The sequence below is a fragment of the Phragmites australis genome, chromosome 2 (genome assembly GCF_958298935.1).
Source record: "Phragmites australis chromosome 2, lpPhrAust1.1, whole genome shotgun sequence".
In the NCBI taxonomy this organism is placed as follows: Eukaryota; Viridiplantae; Streptophyta; class Magnoliopsida; order Poales; family Poaceae; genus Phragmites; species Phragmites australis.
The window spans coordinates 23,479,046-23,500,114 of NC_084922.1; the positions used below are offsets into that span (position 1 = coordinate 23,479,046).

Below are 21,069 nucleotides of genomic sequence, written 5' to 3' on the forward strand. Positions count from 1 at the left end.
GCAATGTTAGTGGTGTCTTGGGAACACTAGTGTCAGCATTCCCTTTGTCACCTCTCTTCAGCACTGGTGTGTTTTCTCAACCTGCCGGGACTACGATGAGGCCAGTTCTACCTTCGTTGTATACTCCTATGACTGGCGCTCTTCGCTTTGAGGACTCTCCACAGCCGACAGTGCCTTCTCAGCAGCCATCCGTTCAGACTTTTCCAGTCATTCAGTCTGCCTTCGAGGAGCTCGATGCAACACTTCAGGAGATGGCTACTCAGGGTACTACTACTACTACCAGCTCAGCCCCAGCTACCGTCTCAAAGGCACCGTCAGAGTCTGCTAAGCCTCCTCAGCTAGCTGTTGGCCCCGCAACTGTTGAGCTATCAGATTCAGATACAGACTCAGGCTCACAGTTTGAGATGCGACCATCTCCAACAGCGTCGAGCTCCTCCTCTCCTCCGAATGTTTAGGAGTGTGCTCTTTTTGGTGCTTAGATGCCAAAGGGGGGGAGAGTCTAGGTGATATGGGGAGTCTTTTGGAGAGAGGTAGATGAGTGACTAGTGCGTTTTCTAGTTCATAGACTTAGGGGGAGCTTGGGTAGTATAGGGTCAGAGTGTTGGATCTTTATGGATTTTGATGTATTGACAAGCTATTTGATTCTTAATTGATGTGTTTTGCTTGTCATCGCATTGTGTTTCCTTTCGTGCTCAGTTTTAATTCTTATTCTAACAGCATGATAGGTTGTTCTAGTGCTAGGCTTTCTCTTGCTCAATTGTTATATGCCGCTCAAAGCCTAGTATGATAGGGTGTTCTTCATATTCATTTCTTTATTTCTATTTGTGTTGTCATCAATCACCAAAAAGGGAGAAATTGTATCATCTAGGCCCCTAGGTAAGTGGTAAGTATTTCGGTGATTAATGACAACCGTATCATTGTGACTAATACGTATGTTTTGAAGGGAATCAAAATTCTTTAGTTCACAATAATTGAATAGGTTTTCTTGGTCCCTTATGGAATTCTACTGGTCGATCAAAGGAGATTTGCGTCAAGATTAATGATCTTCTAGTTCTAAGTGTCACAAGGTGATGAAGGACACTTAGAGTAGACATAGGTCTCCTTTTTGTCTTTTGACCGTACTATAAAGGGGGGCTAAGTGTTATAGCTTGATCTAGTTGAGTCTAGGTATAGTTGGATGCACACTTGCGAAAATCTAGCACTAGGTAGCTCAAAGAAGCCCATGAGTGAGAAGTTGAGAAGTTACAACTCATAGTCGATCGAATTGGACAAGTTCCAAAAAGTTTGTTCTCACCAGATTGTCCGGTGTGAGAAGGATTATACTCACCAGACTATTTTTCTTCTCTGTGAAGATTTCAAATGAACTCACCGGATTGTCCGGTGATGGAAGGAATTTTGCACTCGAGCATTTAACAGAAGAGTTATTTTTCAGAGAAATTTGAAGTTACATGTACCGGATTGTCTGGTGATGTGAAGGACTCATACACCGGACTATTTAACAGAAGGATTATTTTTCTGGAGAAAATCAGAGTTGAACTAACTGGATTGTCCGGTGACTTAAAGGAGTTATCACCGGACTATCTAATGGAAGCTTGGTATTTTTGGAGAAAATGGATTATAACTCACCAGACTATCCGGTGATGCTATATGAAAGAACACAAGAGCATTTTGCAACAGCTACTAACAACTGTCAGATCAGTGTGTGGAAAAAGTAAACCCATCGGATTGTCCGGTATTAACAGAGGCGTGTGCATTGGGCCATTCGGTGTTCACAGAAAAAGTGAGTGGTTGAGCAACGGCTAGATTTGGACCTCTAGTCTATATATACTCCCTCACTTGGTTTCATTTGTCTCTCTTGCAACCCAGAAGCATTCATACATAGTGTGTATCATCTAGAGGCAAGGGAGAGCAGTTGAGGTGATTTGCATGTTCTTAATTGAAGATTAAGGACTCGATTAGTGCTTCAAGAGTAGTGAGTGTGCATCCAGTTGTTGTTTAGGCTTGATAGGGATCAAGTGAACCAGTTAGCTTGTTACTCTTGGTGGTTGGCAACACCTAGCCGGTCGTGCAGATTGGAGGTATTCTCGGTGAGCTCTTGGAGGTCTTGTGGGAGCTCCGGGAAGCTCGTGTACTTGGTTTGATGTCCGCCAATCCAGAGATGAAAAAGTGGAAATCACTTGTGATCACTTGAGTCTTGGTGACTCAAGGGAGAGCGACATCCTTGTGTGGATGCTCCAACTTGGATTAGTGGAGAGTGTCAACTCTTTGACACCTCGGGAAAAACTCGGTGTCCTCTTTCCCTACTCTTGTTACATTTTGCATTTTGCTTCTAGCATTTCCTTCATGCAAGTTTCAATTCCGCACTTTACTTATATTCTATATGCCTGCATGTTTGTATTTATCATTCTAGCTTGCTAGGTCATCTAGTTGTTTTTATTCATTCTAGGCTAAGGTTGCTCTTTGTTTAGAATTCGGTAGTTGGTTTGGTTTTTTATTAGTGCCCTATTCACCCCCTTCTAAGGCCATTAGATCATTTCACCTGCATATCATTATTTTTCCTATACGCTTGCTGAGCGCGTCATGTGCTCACACTTGCTATTTTCCCTATGTCATGCGACATGCATGATGCTGCTCAGTGAGTGAAGATATTGAAGACTATCAATGCGAGATTGTGATGTTCTAGGCACGTGTCTCCTAGTCGGTTGCTTGCGGTGTTGTTAGGTACCAGTGCTTCTATTCCGCTGTAGATATCTTCATAGAAGACAATATATGTCAATTGTTATAAGAGTTAAACATTTATTTCTTTAAAGTATTGCAACTGTTATTTCACCTATAATGTCCTTATATGTGTTAAACATCCTGGGCACACATAAGCCGCATCTGGTTTTGTCCGTTAGAACCAGGTGTGACACGAATTATCTGAGCTCAACTGACCACTTGGCAATTCGACCAATTGCATCTCTGCTGTGGAGGATCTTATCTATTGTGAATATTGATGGTATAGTGGGCTTGTGAGCCTTGAAGTAATGTCGTAACTTACGATAGGCCATCAGTACTGCATATAATAATTTCTGCACTTGCGGATAGCATTTTTTAGGACCGTGGAGTACTTCACATACACCAGTCACTAGTTTTTCTCTCATTTGTCTTGCGCTTCTCTTTTCACCACCAATACCCCACTTACATCACGTGGTCCGGTCGTGATGTATAAGAGAAAATCTTCATTAGAGTTGGGAGCGACTAGCACAAGGGGGGGGGGGAGAAAGATACATCTTCAAATTGTTGACCATTTAAACTTGTCATGTTGTTTTAACAACTTGAAGAAGGGAAGTCCTCGATCTTCGAGCTAGGAAATAAACTGACTAAGGACTACCATGCATCCGATTAGTCTATGAACTTCTCGTACTGACTTTGAGGGTTGCATCCCTTTAATAGCTTTGATTCTTTGGATTGACTTCTATTCCCCAGTAAGATACTAGATATCAGAGTAATTTTCCTGTATTAACTCCAAATGCGCACTTCTCCGGGTTCAACATGACTCGATTCTTGTGTAGGTTGCTGAACGTTTCATGTAGGATGGAAATGAGATCTTCCTTCTTTTTGGTTTTGATGATGAGATCATCAACATAGGCCTCTACATTCCGACCGATCTGATTATGGAGTATTATTTGCATTACTCGTTGGTATGTGGCACCGTCATTCTTCAATTCGAAGGACATTTTAACATAACAATAGACCCCAAATAGAGTAATAAATGATGTCTTCTCCTCATCCTCTAGATGCATGCTAATCTGGTGATAACAAGAACAAGCATCAAGAAGGCTTAGACGGTCGCAGCCAGATGTGGAGTCAACTATTTGATCTATTCGTGGTAGAGGAAAAATGTTCTTAGGGCAGGCTTCGTTGAGATCTGTGAAGTTGACACAATTCGCCATTTGTCGTTTGACTTTATGACCATAAGAGGGATTGCAAACCACTCGAGGTGATCCGCCTCTCAAATAAAACCTACGTAGCCATGTCTAAATTCTATTGTGTCACAGCGTAAGCCTGCTTCCATGCAGCCCTAGATGGTGATGACTCCCTCGGGCCTTGGGATCTCCATGCATTGATAAGCGTAATGCATGGCTGCGTGAATTTGGCAATAGTAGGTCTTCCTTAAGATGGCATTGTGTGTCATCTCGAAATCGACCATATCAAACAGAATTTTCTCTGTCCGAAAGTTCTTATGCTTTTTGAAGGTAACAGGTAGTGATATCTGGCTGATGGGAGTGGCCGAAGATCCAGGTACTATACCATGGAAGGCTTGAGTGGCTAGCTCATCCGAAAAATCGGTTTTCGGCGAAGCTTTGGGCGATGTTGACGACATCTCATGTGTAAATTCTTCAACGCCTTTCTTCATGATACCCACAGACAACGCCAGCTGTCGACGATTTGTGAACAGCCGATCTAACGAACTTGTTAAAGAATTAGGAGATATTTTGAGTAGATGAATCACAAAAGGAATACACAAGGGTTTTTAGACAGGTCCGGACCTTCCTGAGGATAATAACCCTACGTCATATTTATCTTGTATTGATCTGAACCTGTTACAAGAGGGTGTAGCTAGCCTAGATGGATCTAAACATAGTCGGCGACTTTTTCCTTAGCTTCTGTTGGCTTCTAACGACATTATGTTGCTTGTCTCGACTTTTCCTCCGCAAGGCCCCTTGGCTCCATGTATATATGGGGGTGTTGTACGTCCTCTAGACTTTCCATTCATATTCTTGGAGATAAATATTTCCTGTTTACAGGATGATTTAGGTATTTACGGGTGATTTTCTTTCATGTAGAGATCTCCTTCCTAGAAATAGAGATATGTTTTGAGAATTATGGGAAACCCTGAAGTACCCAGATATGATAACTATCCATTATTCATCATCAACTACTCTTTCAAATATATAGTTCAATTAGATATATTCAGCATATTAGCATATCCATTAGCTCTAGGTGCATGACCTAACATTTTGGACACTATATCTTGCAATGAAATAGTAACTAAGATGATATACTACTATAATTGGTTAACATAAAACAAAAATATAGAAATCACTACAGGTCACTTAAACCATAATATGTCATTTTACTGCACTTTTTCCACTCTTTCTTATAGTTTCTTGAAACAAGCCTATTATATTTGTCCAAATTAGCCACGAATTGCAATCTTAGTCTGACATGCATGATGCAACCACTACATTGACTCGGCTTGCAACATCCAATTACTTTGTACTTACCCTTGACTGCATATGTTAGATTCTTAATCGAATTTTAAGCATTGCTACGATTGATTGATTCAATTCATCCAATATTTGTCCAACATAAATCGGTTCCTATGAGAAATCATAGGATTAACTACTTGTGTTTACAAATAGTTTATTTTCGCTTATGTGGGTGTTAATAAACAAAAACGTGTGATGTGTGCAAAATGAAAAGGAACAGATGATTTACAGACTGTGTTAATTTTCCATTGATCATAAACATGTGTTTGATCAGCCTTGTTTCTCATATTTTATATCATGCAGTACCAGACAACAGTGAATACAACTTAAGTGGTCCCACCTTTCACCTTTAGGAATGGTTGATTGGGACATGGGGTAAAATTTAATTACTCAATGATGAATCCATGATGCAAACACGCATGGTAATTTACAAGATTTGGTTCCTAATTAGGTAAAATGTGGCAAACAGATAAAATGAAGACACCTTTTGTTATGTCGCTTGGTACAAATTTTGCTATGATTGGGCAACTTAGCGTGCACACCTTTTATTATGATTGTAAATAAAGTTCATATGCTGATGTCAAAGTCTCTTATATGAGTGCTACAACTATTATATGATGCTGATGTCAAGGTCTATTACATGAGTGCGACAACTATGTAGGTATGCTTTTGTTGATGGTTACCTCGGTTTTTGTTTGTTAAAAAAGAAGGAAAAATTGTTATGCTGACCAACAGAATAACTAAGAAGGATAATGATGATATACTATCTAGTATTTCCTGAAGTCCATGGTTCAAACATTTTTACCGCCAATGGGTAAGACACAAACGCTTTCTTGAAGGCCAAGGTTCAAAATCCGCAAATTTGGTGTACCGGTGTATATGTTGTTCATGGGAAGTGATTATAACACTATCAAACATTTGCATTCTGCATGAACCTCAAGGTAAAATTTCAAGCCAGATTAATTGACTGATATCCTGAAAACAGCGCTACGTTATTGTACACTTTAACGAAATGTTTACCAAAAGGAGGAATAATGGTGGGGGAACCAGTAGCACCTGATCCGAGACGGTTCAGTACAATGGTAATCGATGAAGTTCCTTTGGCATCAAGATAAAATTTTGTCCTAATCAAAGGGAATATGACGGGCTTCAGTGGTTACTGTCAGAATTCTTTTTAGGCAAGGCGCTGATGATGTACCCAACGATCTTTACCATGACAGAACAGCCAAGAAGTGCGCGGCTTTATTATTTGTGGATTATGATCTGTGTTACATGGCAGAATGTAATCGTACTCCAAGAAAATGGTGAGATCAGAGTCCATTACACCGACTACGCGGTCTTGGTTTCATTATGTGCCACTAGTGTTTAATCTTATAGCAGAGTAAAAGCATAGTGAAGGTGTTCCCATGTTCAAATAAGGAGGCTACGTTTTCGGTTTATCGGTTTTTCATAAATTTATTTGAACCACCTACACTAGAAAAAGCAACTGAAGTGCAATACGTTTCTGAAACGCCGGAGAGACATTCATGGTACATACTCCTGATTAGAGGAAATTGACCTCAAACTGTGGCTATTCTCCGTTTTTTTGTTGCGAATTAACTGTAGCTATTCTCAACGATGAATCAGATGAATCAAGCACCTAATGTCCTTCATCCAACTCTATGACTCAATCAAACGTGAAGTTTGCCTAAGGCCATCTCCAGCAGGATCCCTTTGTACTGCTACAGTGCCCACAAAACCCTGTATCATCAACATTTACCGAGGAGGCCGGTTTCACTCTCTAGCAGGAACTGTATCAGGCAATACAGTGAAGTGGATAAAGAAACACGTGCTCTAAATTTGCAGCCCCTCTCTCCTCTTTTCAATACTATTCACAGATGATGACTGTAGGTCTGAAAGAAAGATGAGAGTAATGGAATATAGGAAATAGAGTAGCTGCTGGAGATGAAAAAAATAAGATAAGCTGTAATAGTGTTAGGAGATGTTGTAATAGTGTTATAGGGGATGAATTTTTAAAATATTTGTTAGAGATAACCTTATTTTATTAAATAGAAAATGTCGAGGAGCTGTCCCAACCTGCATGCTATGGCTTTTCCTGGCACATGAAAGTAAATATGAGATGTAATAATAGCTATTTGATGTTATTCGTATCTGACTTCGGATTTTAAAAAAAAGATATGATATAGCATGATGGGTATCTATCGGAGGATGAACTCCTGTCGCAGGGATCCCGAGAGACCCCTTTTTAGAGATTCGGCCGGGGGATGATCCTGAATGAGTTCGTCGGAGAAATAAATGGAAGTAGAAATAAATGCAACGGCTGGTGGTGGGGGACGATCGACCTAGTGCAGGGAGAAATAAATGCACCAGGGTTTAGACAGGTTCGGGCCGCGCGGAGGCGTAATACCCTACTCCTGTGTGGATGCAATATCCTTCCCTGAAGGGGATCCCTCAGGGATATATCTGGTTACAAAAATGTATTGTCTAACTGAGAGCTTGAGGCTCCCTTGTTCTAGCTCTGCTCAAGCTTGTTTGCGGTGTTCTTTGGATGATGTCTTCGATCGTCTTGATCTGTCTTCGGCCGTTTTCTCGTGTGTTCGGGTTGTCTCGGTCTGTGTTCTTGATTTCTCTACTTTTTTCTGTATCTCCATCCTTTTATGCACTCGCCGGCCACGACATACCCCAAACGGGAAAGAAGGGGCACATGTTCCAAGATGTCACACTGGGAAATGCGTCATCATTTCCTCTGGGCGAAGTGACAAGGGCGGTGGAAAAACGCGGCGCGCGTCCGACCACCCGTCGCTGTGGACACCCTAGCGCCGGGCGCCGTCGAGAGAGCCCACCGGGCAGCCGCAGAGGCACCCGGCGCGCCCACCCTGTCTTGTTCCTCTGCCAGGGCAGGGTGGCAGGCGGAACGCTTTGATCCTGGCAAGGTTATCCCGAGATACACCGGATGATACGGGACGGGACCCGTGCAATTAATGGACCTATGCCCCTCTGCCAAAGCATGGCAGGGACTGACACTGCGGCGGGAGCAGCGGGGGATGTCAGGATGTCAGGACGCGCATGCCCATTAAATACGGCCTTGGACCTCTAACTGGTTGACACCTCATTGGCGGGCCCCTCGGGGGCCCTTCTGGGTCGTCGGGATCATCGGGTGCTCTCGTGCGAACCTTCGGGGAACCGAGTGCTCGGGGGCTGCCACGTGCAGCCCCGAGCACTCTCTCCCGAGCACTTCTGTAGATCCTTCGGGGAACCGAGCGCTCGGGGGCTACCACGTGCAGCCCCGAGCACTCTCTCCCGAGCACTTGTGTAGATCCTTCGGGGAACCGAGTGCTCGGGGGCCGCCACATGCAACCCCGAACACTCTCTCCCGAGCACTTGTAACCATCGGGGGACTAGGGTACTTAGGGGGCGAGCGGGCACCTCCCCGAGCACTTTCGTCCCGGTACTTGGACTCTGCGGGTTATCGGGGAACTGGGGTGCTCGGGGACCAGAGGCTGTGGCCCCGAGCATCTTCTCTCGGAACTTAGATTTTCCTCATCCTGCAAGAGGGACCTCGCGGGATGGTGACACGTGGCGGACGGCTGGCCTAGCCTCGGGACTCAGGGACCCCCGGTTCCTGATACACCGACAGTATCCGTCTGAATTATCTGAATATTATATGTTATGAGAAAATTTATTATAATTTTATTTAAAAATACGATAATATATAAGTAGATTGTCACACATCTATAGACAAATAATACTAAATATTTTTATTTTATATCTCAACGATCATTCTCTCTATGCTCACTTTAATTGCACACATATACTATTTAATATGTTGTGTGGAGATACAAATAAAGTGGAAATTTTTTGTTCTATCTGACTAATCGAAAACTTATGGTATTATCTGCTCTGACTCCGACTTCGAAAAAAAATAGAATATAATACAGAATAAAAAAATAATTATCCAATACTATCTGTATCTAACTCCAATTCTAAGAAAAAATATAAAATATAATACATAATAAACTATATATATCCGTATCTTATCTGATTATACCACTACTAATATATATTGTAAAAATGTATGCTAGTGCGGTGAAGGCAGGCAGCAACAGAAGGCGGCATCTAGAAGGCGGGCGGCATGTTAGAGAGAGAGGTCGTGGACAACGACTAAACGGCAACTCGGAAAAGGAAAATCTAATTTAAATTTCCTTTCGCACACGTACGTCACTCTTAGTTAATTAGACTCTGTTTGTTTTAATCGATGTGCTAGCTGTAGTGGAGATTAATTAGTAGAATAGAACTCATGTGACGATAGTGTCACAGGTGCAAAGCCACTGATCTGTTAAGCGTCTAAGCTACTGTTCGGATTAGAATTTTTAATTACAGGTTGCATCAGGAAAGGAAAATGTTACTCTCAACAGAGTGAGAGAGAGAGAAATGTTATCCAAATTTGTTCACCAGAGCAAACAACTCGAGGCCCATTTCCTAGCAGTCGTATCGGCCTGATGGAGGGAATACACAACGCTCCTGGATGGGAGTAGCCCATGATCAGGGCCTGTTTGTGTGCCCGGAATGAGTCGTTCAGTATCAGGTTCTACTTGTTATCAAACGTATCCATGAAATATATTGGCGGGCTTGTACTGAAACACGGATTTTTAGTAGTACTCCTTCCCCCTAAGTCCATATATATGAAAGGAGATTATCCTATTGTAATAGCAATCACATTATTGAATAAAAATAATGTCTCCATCAGTTAAAGACATGTATCGTACAATAAATGGCAAGACTTTATTCACTTTTTCTTTTTTTGAGATTATGACTTTATATACTTTGCTTTTTGCGTGTGAGAATTACAGTATCAAAGCATGCTTTTTCTTTGTTTTAGCGGAATATAATTCATGCTTTTCAAAGCCGGCCGTTTGGCAAAAGAACAACATTAATGTAGTAAAGCGTGGCATGTCAAGAGTTACCAAGCGATACACTTGCGTGAACAAATTTTTTGTTGTGGGTAACTCAAGCATCCATGTACGTAGTCCTCTTTTCCCTCCCTGTTCTTTATCGACGTACTGCAGGAACTCATCTGTTTGAAAAGAAGTAGAGACTTATTTATACGAGCTCGTTTGATTTCCATGGCCTCTATGTCACGAGCTGGCACATGCAAACCTTCAGTTAGGCTACTGCTATGGGCTTGCCACTGCTACATAAAAGGTCTCTCAGTGCTCCTTTTGCTGTCGGTTCAGTAATAACAGGTAATTATAATATATCATCGTCGGTTCGTAAACTCCGGTGCACTTAAAAAACCGAGTTAGTAAGAGTAGACGGTGATATATTAAATTATCACTGTCGGTTCTTAAAAAGATATTTATTTAATAACCACCTGTGATAATATTTAGCTCAACTATTTTTTATTCCAAACCCACAATGATAATATTTAACATAGCTAGTTCATAATCTTAACCGTGGAGCAATAATTGATAAATACGAACCGATCGTGTTAATTATTATCACTGTCGGTTTGTATTCCAGTCTGGCAATCATAATTCTTCAATAAATAGAGCCCATCTCCCTCAACCGCTCCCATCTCATTTCACTTCCAATCTCTCGAAGCCGCTCCTGAGAGGTTGTGACAATCGAAGTGGAGTGGTAGTCACCATCTTCACTACGGCTGTCTCTACCTCTTGTGCCCGCCTTCAATGCATCCTTTGAGCCATAGCCACCTTACATCCGCCGAGCTCGCCGTCCACCGAGCCTGTTGTGTGCTCCTAGTATCAAGAAGTCGTTTTCGAGAGGTAGTGACGGTTGAAGTGGAGTGGTGATCATCGTCTTTATTGCGGCTGCCTCTACCCTTTGAGCTCGGCCTCTCCAGAACCAACACGTGGCCTCGTGTCCTCCCTGTCTCGTCATTTTCTCTCCCCGTCTCCACTGCTCGCGCAAATATTGTGTGAGGATGATTGTGATAATAATTAGATCTAGCTGAATGGTAAAAAAGCACAAATGGCTTAGATATTGCCACAAATGATTGTGCTTTTATCATTCATTTAGGCTTACTATTATCACTGTAAATATAGATTTAGATATTACAATTCCTTCAAGCTAAATTGTGACAATAGACATATCTAAATGAGTGATATAAAATACATTTTCTTTAAAATAATTATATTTTCGTCATTTATTTAGATATACTATTATCATTCAGATACCACAAGATATAAATCGGACATTTCGCCATATAAAATACTCTACCTCGAACATTTCGGCATGAAATCTCTATCTAAAACTTAGAAAATTACTCTCAACTAGCTTATCAGATTTTAATTTATTTTATCAAAAACTAGTTTTTAGCTTTTCAAAAATCAACAATAAACTAACATATTTATTTTAATTTATAGCTTCTAAAAGGTAACAACAACAAACTGTCCCAGACAAAACATATGTATCTTCTTTCTGCCAAAGAGTGATGCAAGTGATTCAAAGCTATGTGAGCTAGGCACCCACGAAACGACTGATTGGTACGATCTGCATAGCGTCCTAACTGCACAACCGTTCAATCTTGGCTGCATAAAGAACCCATGCAGGTATCCACCAACCACATTGCTACTGGACATTTAAAAATCTACACATGTAGGAAAACGAAGAAGCTCATGCACGAATCATTGCACATACCTGTGAGACAAATTCTTACAGTGCCCACGAATTACTGTTAACCGTCAAGTGTTTTTAACCTAGCAGGTCAGAGTAGTTTGGATGATTCAACTCTACACAACATAGTACAATTATTCTAAGGAACACTTCAGCATTCTCTTGATACTACAAGAACAGATAATTAGTAAAGCATTACCCTCGTAACATGGAAATTTCAGCAGGTAGCCACACCATCGGCGACTCCCGGTGCACGAGCTTCCGCCAGCGCCTGTACAACCAGACGGGCAACGACCTCCCGGATCACACATTCACACGCTGCCCGCGCTCGGGGGGTGACCAGAACCTCTTCTTCCTCGACCCCATCACGCCCTTCAAGTTCGACAGCCAGTATTACAAGAACCTGCTAGCCTACTGCGGCCTGCTCAGTTCCGACAAGGTGCTACTCATCGACAGCCCCGTCACCGCCGAGCTGGTCAAGCTCTACGCTGCCAACCAGGACATCTTCTTCCAGCACTTCGCGCAGTCCATGGTTAAGATGGGCAACATCTCGCCGCTCACCGGGGCCAACGGCGAGATCAGGAAGAACTGCAGGAGGGTCAACCACAACCGATCGGTTCAACGACAGTTGAGGACCCATCCTGCTTGATGGAGCACATAGGAATTGTTTGGTCAAGTGCCTCGGTTTGATTATTTTTCTGCTGTTTGGTTGGTTGATTTGTTCATGCAGGGATCTCAGGTTGATGAGTTTTCTTAATCCTCTTGAACTGTATGAATTTTCCTTGTTGATGTGTTGTTTTCCTTGAATTGTTCTTCTTACTGTCAGAGGAATCCATTTTGCTTGTAGTTGTAGGTACATTGTTGGTTATTATCAGTTTCCAGCCAAGAAAATTGAAAAGACTAATACAAGCATGCGCAACTTGGGAAGTCGTGGTGCGCTCCTCCATGTCTGAGTCGGTCGTAGATGGCGGCCGGTGAGGGAGGTTCGGGGTTAGGGTTTGGGTCCTGGCGGGCCTAGAGGGAGGTCCGCGGCGGCGGCCAGTGAGGCGAAGTAGGTAGCGGGAGGGGGGGCTAAGGTCGACGGCTCGTCGTCGATCAGGCAGTGGAGGATTGCTGGTGGGCGGATCCGGTGGCGGGAAACCACCGGAAATGATGGAAGAAGGCAGGGTGGGGATGAGCACGCCTAAGGAGGAGGAGTCAACATGTCGCCTTGGCTCCTCCCCCCATGCATGGGCCGCAACCTGTGCGCTTGACCCATTTCGAGTGCACGCCAACTAGCCCAGCTGCTCGCTCTCTCCCACCAACGCACAGACCCAACCTTCTAGCTCCTTCCCTCTCCTCCAACTTGGCTCGGCCAAGGCCGTCTTCCCTAGTAGGTCGCCCTAGTGTTCTTAGGCCAAGTCAAGCGCCAACCTGTTCTCTTGAGTGGGTTGCTGTGACAACTAGGCCGGACCGTTGTCCAATGCGCTGGGCACTGTGCGACCTAGCCTAGGCACAAGCCCAAACCCATATCCAGCCTAATTCGAGTACTACAAAATGAGCCCCATCAGTGCACTATATAGTGGACCCAGTACTGTACAGTGGGTCTCACATGTGGGCCACACATATGAATAGTGACATTTTGTAATTTCTTAATTTAATGTTTGATTAAATCTTCTGGTAATCCTAACGTCTTCATTCTGACCCCGATTCTGGCGATTATTTCAGATAAATTTATCTAAACTCAAGGTCTATCTTTCTATCTCAGTGTGATATCCTTCCTTTAAGTATCATTTGGTATTTCCATTTGGTTTTATTTGTTTCATCTCTAGTATACGCGTTCCCAACCCAAACGTCTATTAGGTGATCTATGTGGGTGTCAGTGTATCAGGAACCGGGGGTCCCTGAGTCCCGAGGCCAGGCAGGCCATCCGCCACGTGTCGCCATCCCGCAAGGTCCCTCCTGCGGGGTGAGGAAAGTTCAAGTCCCGGGAGAAGGTGCTCGGGGCCACCGTCACTGGTTCCCGAGCACCCCGGTTCCCCGATGATTCGTAAAGTCTAAGTTCCAGGAAGAAAGTGCTCGGGAAAGTGCCCGGTCACCCCTGAGCACCCTAGTCCCCCGGCGATCAGAAGAGCTAAGTTCTGGGAGAGAGTGCTCGGGGGCTGCGTGCGGCAGCCCCCGAGCGCTCGGTTCCCCGAGGGTCAGTGTGAAAGTGCTCGGGAGAGAGTGCTCGGGGCTGCACGTGGTAGCCCCCGAGCTCTCGGTTCCCCGAAAGATCTGTGCAAAAGTGCTCGGGAGAGAGTGCTCGGGATTGCACGTGGCAGCTCCCGAGCACTCGGTTCCCCGAAGGTTCGTGCAAGAGTGCTCGGGAGAGAGTGCTCAGGGAGGTAAACAGTGCCCCCGAGCACCCGGTACCCCGAGGGCAAGGATAGACATTCTCGGTAGAGAGTGCTCGGGGAGGTGAACAGTACCCCCGAGCACTCGGTGCCCCGACGACCCAGAAAGGCCCCCGAGGGGCCCGCCGATGAGGTGTCAATCAGTCAGAGGTCCGAGGCCGTATTTAATGAGCGTGCGTGGCCTGACAACCCCAACTGCTCCCGCCGCAGTGTCAGTTCCTGCCATGCTTTGGCAGAGAGGCGTGGGGCCATTAATTGCACGGGTCCCGTCCCATATCATCCGGTGTGTCTCGGGATAACGTCGCCAGGATCAAGGCATTCCGTCCGCCACCCTGCTATGGCACAGGAACAAGACAGGGCGGGCACGCCGGGTTGCTCTGTGGCTGCCCGGTGGGCCCTCCCTACGGCGCCCGTTGCCAGGGCGTTTATGGTGACAGGTGACCGGGCGTGCGCCGCGTTTTCCACCCCCCGGTCACTTCACCCAGAAGAAATGATGACGCCTTTCCCAGTAGTGACATCTTGGAACTTGTGCCCCCTCCTTCCCATTCGGGACATGTCGCAGCCGGCGAGTGCATAAAAGAGTCGGCACGCACAAGAAGGAGCCTCAAGCTCTGATAGAGAGAAAAAACAACCCAACAAGCGAACAAGCAATCGAGCAAGAGACCGCAAGAATCGAACCATAGACCAACTCAAGGCATAGTCCCTGCCCAAGAACAAGGAGCCTCAAGTTCTTAGTTAGACACAATATTCTTGTAACCGGCAACATCCTTGAGGGACTTCCTCAGGTCAGTTATTATATCCATACAGGAGTAGGGTATTACGCCCCCGTGCGGCCCGAACCTGTCTAAATTCCGTTGCATTTACTTCTCTTTGCACTAGATCATCACCCCCACCACCGGCCGTTGCATTTACTCTTATTCATTTCTCTGACGAACTTATTCAGGATCATCCCCCCAGCCGAATCTCTAAAAAGGGGTCTCTCGGGATCCCTGCGACAGGAGTTAATCCTCCGACAGCTGGCGTGCCAGGTAGGGGGGAATATCCCTGAATCTGTTTGTCTGTTTTCTTCCACAGGAAAGAATGGCCGGTGGACACCGCCTCCAGCATTCCGGCTCCAGTTCCAGTGAGGAAATGCAGCCCCTCGCACAGGAGGTCCTAGCGGCTGCTGCGTCCCAGCAGCAGCCGCAATCTGCACGTGCGGCTTTCACCTCCCAAGGGGACCAAGGCACTGGTCCCAGCAGGGCCGCCGTCGGTGCACCTTCTGACCCCCATCAGGTGGTCGAAACTCCGGCCGCCAGGTCCGCCTCTGGACAGCGCCGAGTGCCACTCCGGCATAGACTCGCTTTCAGCGAGGCTGGCCCCGGGAGCGCGCTGCTTGCGGCGCACGCTCTCTTCAGGCATCCGCCTGTCCAGGCTTCTCCGAAAACCACGGAAGGCCGCTGGATCCAAGAAGTCGCTGCCCTGGTCGGCACTGCTCGCCGCCAGGTACTGGCCAGGAATTCTCGTGCCACCACCCAGCGTGGTGCCACCCGAATCGGCCCATCAACGAGCAACGTTCGCACAGGCCGAGGGGCCTCCAGGCGGAGCGCCACCCCCTGGCCGCGTCCGAAGCCCAGGACCTCTGCTTGCGTCTCAACGAGCGGAGGGGCCACGAAGATGCGCGGGTCACTCTCGAGCGCCAGTGGGAAACCCGGCAGGAGGCCGAGGCTGAGGACCAAGCTTCCTCTTTTCCGGCCCACGACCGCCAGGATTCCCCGGCTCACCGGCGTTCTCTGCCAAGGAGCGCCGCCCATGCCACGGGGTACGGCACCGGCTGCCGCGCTTTCTCTAGTGAGCTCCGACGGGTCAAATGGCCCTCCAAGTTCCGCCCTAAGCTGCCGGAGAAGTACGACGGGTCCATCGACCCCGTCGAGTTCCTCCAAATATACACTACGGCCGTCCAGGCGGCCGGAGGCAGTGAAAAGGTGATGGCAAATTATTTCCATGTTACCTTGAGGGGCTCTATCCGTTCTTGGCTCATGAACTTACCCCCAGGATCTATTAGTTCCTGGGATGACCTCTGCCACCAGTTTGTGGCTAATTTTCAAGGCACATTCACGCGCCCCGGCTTGGAGTGCGACCTCCATGCCGTCAAGCAGCAGGAGGGGAGACGCTGCGGCGCTTCATTCAGCGCTTCAGCCAGGTCTGCAACACCATCCCGCGGATAGCCCCCCACGCTGTCATCGTCGCCTTCCGGTAGGGCGTCCGCGACGAGCGGATGCTTGAAAATCTAGGTACGCACGAAATCGAAACCACTGCGGAGCTCTTCGCACTGGCCGATAAGTGCGCCAAGGCGGCGGAGGCCCGGGCGTGGCATGCTCCGCGCCCCGCCGCCGACCAGCCAAGTTCTTCCCGTTCCGACAGGCGGGAAAAGAAGAAGAGAAGAAAGCGCGAAGCCGCTCCTGTCGAACCGGCCAGGGCCCCGCCCATAGGCCGGCCCAAGAGCCCGACCGCCGGCAAGAACGCCGGGCGGCAGCCGACAGACAGGCCCGCGCCCGCGAGGGCCCCGGCACCTGCAAGGGCACCAGCTCACGCAAGAGACCCAGCTCCCGCCCGGGCTCCTGCTCCAGCGAGGGCCCCCGCTCCCGCAGGGCCCGAGCTAGGCAAATGGTGCCCCATCCACCAAACCAGATGGCACGATCTCACGGAGTGTCGTACGGTCAAAGGCCTCCTCGAGCAGCGCCAGCGGGAGCGCGAAGAGTCCCGCGGGGGAGGCGACGCTGAGGCCGCCCCCGGCAACGCCGAGCTCGGCTTCCAGGAGCCCGAGCATACCGTCGCCTTCATCGACGGAGGCGCTTACACGCCTTCCTCGTGGTGTGGCATCAAGACCATGCGGCGCGAGGTGTGCTCGGCAACCCCGAGCGAAGAGGGCGCCAGGCCCCTGAAGTGGTCAGACGCTCTGATCACATTCAGCATAGCCGATCATCCCGCCAGTACTGCAGCCGTGGGGCGACTACCCCTGGTGGTGTCCCCCACCTTCTGCAATGTCAAGGTCGGTAGAGTGCTGATCGATGGGGGTGCAGGCCTCAACCTCCTCTCCAAGGAGGCCTTCGAAAAGCTGCAGGTGTTCTCCAGGCGCCTAAAGCCGTCGCTTCCATTCTGTGGAGTGACGCCCGGGCACTCCCTGCCCCTCGGGCAGGTCGAGCTACCCGTAACCTTCGGGAGTCGGGACAACTTCCGCATGGAAAACGTCCTCTTCGACGTCGCGGAGCTCCCCCTCCCCTACAACGCCATTCTCGGGCGTGCGGCGCTCGCCAAATTCATGATGGCCGCGCATTATGCATATCTCACGGTTAAGATGCCGGGCCCAGCAGGCCCCATCTCCGTGACCGCCGACTCCGGAGGCGCCGTCTCCTGCGCCGAGCAGTCGTACATGGCTTTGGTCTCAGCCCAGGCCGAGGTCGAAGGCTGCACAGGAGGCCCAGGACCCTCTTCATCCAAACCCCGACTCGCCGCCGACGCCTCTGTTCCTACGAAGGAGGTCGTGGTGGGCGAAGGCGCTTCCCAGGTCGTCCGAATCGGCGGTGACCTGGGCAGCAAATAGGAAAGCGCGCTCGTCACCTTCCTCCGGGCTAACGCCGACGTGTTTGCCTGGCAACCATCCGACATGCCCGGGATCCCTAGGGAGGTGATTGAGCACCACTTGGCTGTGCGCCCGGACGCGCGCCCGGTGAAGCAGAAAGTCCGGCGGTAGGCGCCCGAGCGCCAGGAATTCATCCGGGAGCAGGTCAGCAAGCTCCTTGACGCCGGATTTATCCGAGAGGTCCTCCACCCCGACTGGCTGGCAAATCCAGTTATCGTCCCGAAGGCCAACGGCAAGCTCCGCATGTGTGTGGATGCAACTGCGGGATGTGATCTTTTATGTTTTTTAGATGCAAACTCTGGGTATCACTAGATTCGCATGGCCGTAGAGGACGAAGAAAAAACTGCTTTTACCACCCCGGTGGGGACTTATTGTTATATGTCTATGCCTTTTGGTTTGCGCAATGCTGGGTCTTCTTTCCAGCGCACCATTTGCATTACCCTTGATTCGCAGGTTGGTCGCAACATCGAGGCCTACATCGACGATCTCGTGGTCAAGTCCCGAGATCGCGCCACCCTGCTTGACGACCTTGCCGAGACTTTCAACAGTCTCCGCACTACCAGCCTAAAGCTCAACCCCAAGAAGTGTGTCTTCGGGGTACCCGCGGGCAAGCTCCTCGATTTCTTGGTCTCCAGCCGAGGAATCGAGGCCAATCCAGAGAAGATCCGGGCCATCGAGCAGATGCGACCCCCGGCTCGACTCAAGGAGGTCCAGTGCCTCGCCGGCTGCATGACGGCCCTCGGGCGCTTCATCTCCAAACTTGGAGAGCGGGAGCTCCCCCTCTTCAAGCTCCTGAAGAAGACCGGTCGTTTCGACTGGACGCCGGAGGCCGAGCAGGCCTTCCGCGATTTGAAGAAGTACCTCACCTCACCACCCGTGCTGGTGGCTCCCGCCGAAGGCGAGCCCCTGCTACTCTACGTATCGGCCACTCCTCTGGTCGTAAGCATGGTGTTGGTGGTGGAGCGCGACGAGTGCGCGGCCCAGCACCCGGCCGCCCCCGGGCACTCCCCAGTCCTCGCGGCTCCCCCCAACCAGGGGGTCGAGCCCGATCACTCGGTTCCTCCCGACCAGGGAGTCGAGCCCGAGAACCCGGTCAGCCCCGACCACACCGCCGAGCCTGGGGGCTGCGGTCCGGGCCCGCCGGGTACAGCGACCGGTGTACTTCGTCAGTGAAGTCCTCCGGGAGGCCAAAACAAGGTTCCCCCAGGCTCAGAAGCTGCTCTACGCCGTCCTCATCGCTTCCCGGAAGCTGCGTCACTACTTTCAAGAGTACAAGGTCTCGGTGGTTACCACGTATCCATTGGGACCCATCCTCCGGAACCGAGAAGGCACCGAGCGTGTTGTCAAGTGGGCGGTGGAGCTGGCGGAATTCGACCTGCACTTTGTCAGTTGCCAGGCGATCAAAAGCCAGGTGCTCTCTGACTTCGTGGCAGAGTGGACACCCGTCCCCGAGGTCGTCTCAGAAGAGATTTCTGCGTATCCCGGGCACGACGCGCCCGGGTACTGGGTCATGCACTTCAACGGTTCCCTCTCGCTGAAAGGCGTGAGGGCCGGAGTGGTTCTCACCTCCCCAACGGGTGAAGAACTCCGGTACGTCGTGCAGATGCAGTTCCGCGCATCCAACAACATGGCGGAATATGAAGGTCTCATCGCCGGCCTCCGAGCCGCGGTGGGCCTCGGGATTCGTCGCCTACTGGTCAAAGCGGACTCCCAGCTGGTGATCAACCAGGTATCCAAAGAGTACCAGTGCACGGATCCTTAAATGGCGGCGTACGTGGCAGCAGTCAGGAAGCTGGAGAGGCGCTTCGATGGCCTGGAGTTGCGGTACATCCCTCGCCGCGACAACACTCTGGCCGACGAGCTCTCCCGCCTGGCCTCCTCCCGTGCGCGCGTCCCTGCCGGAGTCTTTGAAGAAAGACTCACGCGGCCTTCCATCCTGCCTGCCGAACAGGACAAAGGGGAAACCTCGAAATTAATTTAGGGGACCCCCGCGGCGCCCTCAGTGGGAAGCCCCGTCAGGGTGCTACCGTCCGGCGAGTGCGCTGCACTTGCTGAATATTCTCAAGATGCCTCATGGATGGACGACATCCGAGGGTACTTGAAGGAAAAGTTCCTTCCCGGGGATGAGGCATCTGCCGAAAGAGTTGCTCGGCAGTCCAAACGCTATGCCATAGTAGATGGGGATCTCTACCGGCGTAGCGCAGGAGGCATCCTCCTGAAATGCATCTCCCGGGCAGAAGGCGGCGAGCTCCTCGCTGAGATCCACAAGGGCGAGTGCGGTGGCCATTCATCGTTCCGCACGCTGGTCGGGAAGGCCTTCCGGCAAGGTTTTTACTGGCCTACTGCCCTCCAGGATGCTTCCGAGCTGGTTCGGCGCTGCAGGGCGTGCCAGTTCCACGCAAAGCAGATTCACCAGCCAGCTCAGGCTCTCCACACCATCCCCCTGTCATGGCCTTTCGCGGTCTGGGGGTTGGACATTCTGGGTCCATTCCCCCGAGCAATCGGGGGCTATGAGTACCTCTACGTCGCCATCGACAAGTTCACCAAGTGGCCGAAGGCGGTCCCAGTCATTAAGGTGACCAAGAACATAGCGCTCCAGTTTATCTGTGGCAACACCAGTCGCTTTGGTGTCCCGAACCGGATCATCATCGACAACGGCACCCAGTTCACGAGTACCCTGTTCGGGGACTACTGCGAAGACCTCGGCACCAAGCTCTGCTTCGCCTCCGTCGCTCATCCTCGGAGTAATGGGCAAGTTGAGCGCGCCAACGCGGAGATACTGAGGGGCCTCAAAACCAGAACCTATGACGTGCTCACAAAGCACGGGAAGGGATGGGTGGACGAGCTGCCCGCCACGCTATGGGCTAATCGGACCACGCCAAGCGCGCGCCACCGGGGAGACTCCATTCTTCCTCGTGTACGGCGCTAAGGCGGTCCTCCCCTCCGAGCTCACCCTAGGCTCCCCTCGGGTGCATGCCTATTCTGAAGGCGAACAGGAACAACAGAGGCGCGACGACGTCGACTACTTGAAGGAGCGCCGGTGGTGCGCCGTCGTTCGAGCAGCCCGTTACCAGCAAAGCCTGTGGCGCTATCACCAGCGCCACGTCCGGGCACGGTCCTTTGAGGTGGGGGATCTAGTTCTCCAACGCGTCCAGCCACGCGAAGGAAAGAATAAGCTATCCCC

General features: G+C 49.4%; 1 protein-coding gene across 1 annotated transcript; it reads left to right on the forward strand.

The window, feature by feature from the left end:
- Positions 1 to 12,096: 12,096 nt before the first annotated feature.
- Positions 12,097 to 12,645, forward strand: LOC133903970 (peroxidase 72-like). The gene is made up of 2 exons (XM_062345472.1): positions 12,097 to 12,504; positions 12,619 to 12,645. Exons 1-2 carry the CDS (start codon positions 12,097 to 12,099, stop codon positions 12,643 to 12,645), a joined length of 435 nt encoding a protein of 144 aa, XP_062201456.1.
- Positions 12,646 to 21,069: the final 8,424 nt, after the last annotated feature.

What these genes read in the sequence shown, in the direction of transcription:
- LOC133903970 (XM_062345472.1), top strand. Translation starts at nt 12,097, where the DNA reads ATGGAAATTTCAGCAGGTAGCCACACCATCGGCGACTCCCGGTGCACG. An exon ending in GGGTCAACCACAACCGATCG is followed by an intron (nt 12,505 to 12,618) that starts GTTCAACGACAG and finishes TTGTTCATGCAG; the next exon opens with GGATCTCAGGTTGATGAGTT.